This window comes from Meleagris gallopavo, chromosome 3, assembly GCF_000146605.3.
Source record: "Meleagris gallopavo isolate NT-WF06-2002-E0010 breed Aviagen turkey brand Nicholas breeding stock chromosome 3, Turkey_5.1, whole genome shotgun sequence".
NCBI lineage: Eukaryota > Metazoa > Chordata > Aves > Galliformes > Phasianidae > Meleagris > Meleagris gallopavo.
The window spans coordinates 40755456-40762670 of NC_015013.2; the positions used below are offsets into that span (position 1 = coordinate 40755456).

Sequence of the window (7215 nt, forward strand, 5' to 3'; positions counted from 1 at the left end):
CTCTGCTGGCCACGGTGTGGCGCAGCGGGAGGCCGCGGGGTTGTGGTATGCAGAGGCGACCGGCTCCCGGCGGGCATCCCGGCCCCGTAGTGATTTGTTGGGGATGCGAGCTCCGCTGGCTTTTAGTGGTGTGTTCTCGGTGTCGTTTATTGGGTAGCTTGTGGCACCGTGACAGGAAAATGTGCCCTGAGTCTTGGGAGTCGCGCAGGGAAAGGTGGAATAACGAGAGTTGAGGTCACCAGTGTGAATTTCCATTTTGACAAAGATAAATGTGAAATTTTGATTTTTAATTAAATTTCTTTGAGAAAAGAGAAAAAAATGCATTAACCCTCAACTTTCCCAAAAACATTATCAGTTCCCCGTGACTAAATAGCCTGTGTTCTGACACCTGCACAGCTTCAGAGAACTTCTGTTTGTGTTTCCACAGAAAGAACCAACATGCAAAAAGGAAGGAAAACCAAAACTGCTCTTTTAGCAGAAAAGCATTGGCTTTCAGCTCCTTTCATATGGTTTTGTTTTGCTTCGTAATGGGAGGAGCAGGATTCTCTGAATCACTGAGGCAGAATTTGGGCAGCATTGGCTGAAGATGAGATTAAAGAAGACTTGAGTATATGTCGATACTCCCTGACTGTTAATTCAGACAAACTTTTTACCAACGGAGGGGAATAGTGGTTAAAAGCACCACGGACTCATTTAAAGGAGCTGATGAATGATTTCTGCCTTTTTTTTTTTTCCCTTCCCACTCTCCCACGAGTCCTAAGACAAAGGTGATAAAGAATGTGTATACAAACTGAGATAAGGGGAAGGCTGAAGAAAGTAGATTCCATTTTTGAGTCTTTTTCAAGTGCTGTAGATTCCCTAAATAATTAAATTTGCCACATTGTTTTGAATAAATTATATATATTTTTTGTGATCAGTGGGGTTTTTTTGTTGTTGTTGTTTTTTTCTGTTTTCTTTTTTTGGTCAGCTCTAGAAGTGGCATTTGACCTGATTGAAAACTTTAACACAGAAAACGTGTGGCTCTGATTCCTGTTTTCAAACTGAGGTTTTCAAGTTACCAAGGGATAACATTCCAGTTTGTTCTTGTGTATTGTCATCCTGTGTTTGTATGCATATCTTGGAGATTTTACTTTTTCCCTGATTTTAGTATACATGCTGCGGTGTTGTATTTGAGAAAAGTGTGAACAGAAGACACCTGAGATTTAATTTCTTGGCAGACTCGTTATTCCAGTGTCATAGTTCACATTACAAGTAATCTGAGTAACTGTTAGAATGTGCAGTAAAACTAAGTCTTTTGTCTTAAGAAAAAAAAATATGCCTTAAGATGTTCATGTTTATACTGACTGGATCAAAGCTTGATATCTGAATGTTATGTTTTGTTAGGAAATGCATGCCGGGGGAAGAGGAGCTGCTTAATGGATCATGGCTCTGATGCTTACAGGGCATACCTTATTTCTAGCATTAATGATGTTTGCTGTCTTCACTTTTGAAGAATCTGTAAGCAATTACTCTGATTGGGTGACTTTTATGGAAAATATAGATCAGTATGAGAAAGAGAAACTTGGTAGTCTTGGTGCTGAGCAGAAGCTGAAAAAAGCAGTTCTTCATCCAAGCTTGTATTTCGATGCTGAAGATATCCATGTGTTGAGGCAGAAAGCTCACACAAGCCATTCACATATATTCAGAACCATCAGGAGTGCAGTGATGGTTATGTTATCCAACCCATTGTACTACCTACCTCCACCCAAACATGTTGATTTTGCTGCAAAGTGGAATGAGATTTATGGTAACAATCTGCCACCTCTAGCATTTTATTGTTTGCTGTGCCCTGAAGATAAAGCTGCATTGGATTTTACTGTGGAGTATATGGACAGAATGGCTGCTTACAAGAACTGGTTGGTTGAGAGCGCGCCTGGTGATGAAGTCCCACTTGGCCACTCCCTAACAGGATTTGCCACTGCTTATGACTTCCTCTATAATTCACTGGAAAATGTGAGAAGACAAAAATACCTGGAGAAGATAAGGTCTGCAAGCAAGGAAATGTTTGAGTACTCAAAGGTTCGTTCCTGGGGAAAGCAGCTTCTTCACAATCACCAAGCAACCAACATGCTCGCTTTGCTCACTGGAGCTTTAGTGACTGGTGTGGACAATGGATCTCAGGCAAATATTTGGAAACACACTGTTGTTGATGTGATGGAGAAAACAATGTTTCTGCTCAGTCACATTGTAGATGGGTCTCTGGATGAGGGAGTAGCTTATGGGAGTTATACCGCTAAGTCAATAACACAGTATGTTTTCCTGGCACAGCGACACTTTGGTATTAACAACTTGGAAAATAATTGGCTCAAAATGCACTTTTGGTTTTATTATGCCACCCTATTACCAGGCTTTCAAAGGACTGTAGGTGTAGCAGATTCTAATTACAATTGGTTTTATGGTCCTGAGAGCCAGCTGGTTTTCTTGGATAAGTTTGTCCTGAAGAATGGAGCTGGCAACTGGCTGGCACAGCAAATTAGAAAACATAGACCCAAAGATGGACCAATGGTGCCATCCACTGCACAGAGGTGGAGCACTCTGCACACTGAGTTTATATGGTACTCTGCTGAAATCACTCCACAACCACCTCCTGACTACGGCACTGCTAAAATGCATGTGTTTCCTAACTGGGGAGTTGTTACTTATGGGGCTGGATTACCAAGCAGCCAGACAAACACCTTTGTGTCCTTTAAGTCTGGAAAACTTGGTGGACGGGCTGTTTATGACATTGTCCACTTTCAACCATATGCCTGGATTGATGGATGGAGAAGTTTTAATCCTGGACATGAGCATCCTGATCAGAACTCTTTCACTTTTGCTCCCAATGGGCAGGTGTTTGTATCTGAGGCTCTGTATGGACCTAAACTCAGCCACCTGAACAATGTCTTGGTGTTTGCCCCATCTCCTACGAGCCAGTGCAATCAGCCTTGGGAGGGACAGCTTGGTGAATGTGCCCAGTGGCTGAAGTGGATTGGTCATGAGGTTGGAGACTCAACTGGGGAAATTATAACAGCTTCCCAGTCTGGGGACATGATGTTTGTGAGTGGGGAGGCAGTGTCTGCTTATACATCAGCAATGAAATTGAAAAGTGTGTACCGCATTTTGCTGCTCTTAAATTCTCAGACCTTGTTAGTAGTAGACCACATCGAGAAGGAGGCAGACTCTCCTGTTAATTCAGTCAGTGCCTTTTTTCATAATCTTGACATTGATTTTAAATATATACCCTATAAATTTAAGAACAACTACAATGGAGCTATGATGGATGTGTGGGATGCCCACTACAAGATGTTTTGGTTTGATCATCATGGGAGTAGTCCTGTTGCTAGGATACAAGAGGCAGAACAAGCTGCTGAATTCAAAAAGCGATGGACTCAGTTTGTAAATGTTACCTTTCCAATGAAAAGCACTCTTACAAGGATTGTTACCTTTTCTATGGCCCATATGTCAATGTTTCTAACTGCAGACTCATTGATAATGTAAAGTCTGGATTTCAGATATCACTTAGTGTCAACAGCACAGAAAACACTGTTTCTGTTGTGACTGATCATCAGAATTTAAAGGCCAGGTTTGATTACCTGGGATTTGGTGGTTTTGCCAAAGTTGTTCATGAAAACAAAGTGACTAAGTTTGGTCTAGGTACTGAATCTGTGGAAAAATTGATTAAAAATAATAGGGTAGTTTTGCCATTTGGGTTCAAAGTGAACATAATTGCAGGGTTAATTTTAGGTGTTAGTTTAGTCATACTGGCCTTTCAGTGGCGGTTTTACGTATCCTTTGGTAAAATGTTGCGTTGGATCCTGATACTGGTTATTGCACTGTGGCTTATTGAACTGGTTGATGTATGGAGCATGTGTACTCAGCCAATCTGTGCAAAATGGAGCAGTGACTTGACAAGGCTAGAACACGATGAAGGCAATAAAGCCAAACAATTAGAAGGGACTCCCATTGTTTTTCCAGATGTTATAATTACTTCACTTCCTGCTTCTGGTGCAGAAATTTTAAAACAGCTGTTCTTTAACAGCAGTGACTTCCTATACATGAGGATACCTACGGCCTATCTAGAAATTCCTGAGAGTGAATTTGAAATTGATTCCTTTGTAGATCCATGTGAATGGAAGGCTTCTGATGTTCAGAATGGGCATTTTCATCTTCTCAAGGGGTGGCTCCAGTCTCTAGTTCGAGACACAAAATTACATTTACAAAACATTCAGTTATATGAAGCCAGCAGAAGTAAAATTACTCAGCATTCTGCCGTAAACAAGGACAAAAAGAAAAGATCCAAAAAGAGAGAATCTCTATTGGAGCAAAGAAGTAGGGCAAGAGCGAGTCAAGATAAAGATGCTGAATATATTAGGGAATTGAGGAGACACCTTGTTTATTATCCTAATGCACGACCTGTACTTAGTTTAAGTAGTGGGAGCTGGACATTAAAGCTTCCCTTCTTTCAGGAAATCCTAGGACCATCATTGAGAGCATTATATGTAGTAAGAGACCCACGGGCATGGATATATTCAATGCTGTACAAAAATAAGCCAAGCCTTTACTCTTTGAAAAAGGTACCACAAAGCTTAGCTGCAATGTTTAAATGGGAAAATGGTAAAGGAAAATGTAGTATCAATGAAAGCTATGCCTTTGAATATGAATCATTAAGAAAAGAATTTACAAATTCTAATTCAAATGCTGTTTCTGTGTTGTCCCATTTATGGCTAGCAAACACAGCAGCAGCACTGAGAATAAATGGAGACTTGCTGCCAACAAATTATCTGATGGTCAAGTTTGAAGATATTGTGAGCTTTCCGCAGAAGACAGCTGAAACAATTTTTGCCTTTCTTGGTATTCCTCTTCCTCCTGCTAGCTTAAACCAAATATTATTTGCCACTTCCACCAGTCTTTTCTATCTTCCCTATGAGGGGGAAATTTCACCAAGTAGCATTCATGCCTGGAAGCGAAACATGCCCAAGAAAGAAATTAGACTGATTGAAGATACTTGTTTTTCTCTAATGGAACACTTAGGATACCCAAAGTTTGTAGAATAAATGCTGCTGGTCAGCAGAAATTTGCACTAGTCATCTCTGACTCCCAATTTGTGGATAAATATTAGAGAAGTTTGTTTATTCTTGTAAAATGTGTACAGTCTGCTACTTTCAGAGAAATTATTTTAAGAAAAATATAGTTGTTCTTGAAGGTGTGATTTTTGTTGTTATTATTATTTTTAAACTTGTAACTGCTTTTGCTGCCTTTGGAAAAGAAAAAAAAATTAGAAAAAAAAAGGCTGTGTGAACCTTTATGGAACTACCAGCTGAGGACTCTATAGCTCAGGGGATAAGTAATAGAATATGGAGCTTTTTACCTCCAGCTCACCAGTTTTACTCCAGCCCAGGTGGTTAGTTCCCAGAAGTATTTGCTATCTGATGTTTGTGTGATGGCTTATATGAAATTAAACTGGTGATATTGGCCCAGCTCCCAGTGATGATAATTAACCCCTTCTGACAGGTTTACTGAGACATTCTGTCTCACTGATCATTATAATGGTGCAAAATAAATGTAAGCTGAGGTGTAAGACTGTTCAGCACCCCTTCAGTGGGTGAAAACAGCCAGAACGTTTGAGTGAATTTAGTTCCCTGTCTGTGGCCTCTGCAGACACGGATATTAAATATAATTGTATGATATGGTTTCTTCAGCTCAGAGATATGGCCCTTGTATTGGGTTTTGTGCTTTGACAAAAGAGAAGACTTTGTTCTCCACTCCTGAGAATACAGTATCTTTCGTGAACCTGAAGTAAACTACTAGAGAAAAAGAAATAGGACAAAATCTAAGAAGACGAGAAGATATCCTCAGCTATCAGTTAAATGTGTAGTTTGACCTGCCTCAACCTGAATCAATTTTGAGGGTTGTTAGCATCTTGGCACCACATGCTGCTTTATCCTATACTTCTTGCCTAAGAAGTTCCATAAGGATCTTCTTGAGTGAGACTTTTCTATCCTTTTTTGTAATTTCTCTGATGATTCTTGTGCATAATTTCACTGAGGTCAGTGCAAATATTTTATGTCAGTGTCAGTGGTCTGTTGTTAATGTCTGCATAAAATGGAAATCTAAGATTTAAAAGATCTTAAATAAATCTCCAAGTCTGTGTTGCTGAGGGGTTTGCTTTTCTGTATGATATGTTTCTGAAGGACAACCATTGTTAATCTCAGGTCTCCCCTCAGAGAATGGAGAAATCTGAAACTCATTTCACTCTCAGCCACCTCACACTTGAGTGATTCGCTGCCGTAAAATATTTCAAAAGTTGCCTGTTAATGTTTGCTGTTTTGTTTTTTGTTTTTTTTTAATCATGACTAGTGTTTCTTTTACATGGTGCTATAATGCAGTATTGGTTTGGAAACAGATAGGCTTGATTGCATAAATGTTTATTCATCACAACTTGTTTTCTTCTTGAGTCACAGTCTTTGTTTAGCACATCCCCATTAAGAAAAAGTTTAATTTCCTAAGAATTTTTTTTTTTAAATGTACGCATACAGTAAATGCAGATGTGTAAAACAGATCACAAAGGGACATCTATTTCCTTTACCACTTGTTTTCTATTACATATGGAATTGTCTTGAAATATGCTTCTGATGGTTTGTGACAACTAGGTTCAGAGCTTTGGGTTATTATACTGAAATATGTATGTAGATATTGTTAATTTGGGTGATAACCATTAGATGAAATCAAAAGTTTAGTGAGTATTTTTGTACAGAATACAGATACCCTTTCTGATTTATAAAATATAAATGTGTTCTTGCCTTTCCTTCCAGGCTTAGTGCTGTGTCCCTGTCTTACCCCACTGTCTTGTTCTGCTCTTACATACATATCATACTCTTTGGAGCATGTAGTGATGTCTCATCATGACCTAGATAAAAGTAATTCTTTCTCTTCCAATCATTTGTATGTTGAAATGGGTCTCTAGCACGATAACCACTGATATTTTAGAATCTCACTAACCTTAACTGCCATTTACTAGCAGCAGCTGCTGTTTTTTCCCTCCTACAGTTCTGGGCCTCACCCCTGACTAGCTGGATGTCAAGTTAAAGGAAATATTAAACAAGTTTATATACATTGACACACTAGTGAAACTTTGGTTTCCCACTATCATTTTCTCAAATTGCCTTTTTTCTGAAGCCATTTTTAATCATACTTGTA

The 7215-nt window shown here is 39.2% G+C and overlaps 1 protein-coding gene across 1 annotated transcript; it reads left to right on the forward strand.

Annotated features, from left to right (window-relative positions):
- Positions 1–83: 83 nt before the first annotated feature.
- DSEL (dermatan sulfate epimerase like) lies at positions 84–7215 on the forward strand. Its single transcript, XM_003204932.3, is given in 2 exon segments — positions 84–3454; positions 3457–7215. Coding segments are annotated over 2 exon segments (3648 nt in total). The 5' UTR covers positions 84–1422; the 3' UTR covers positions 5073–7215.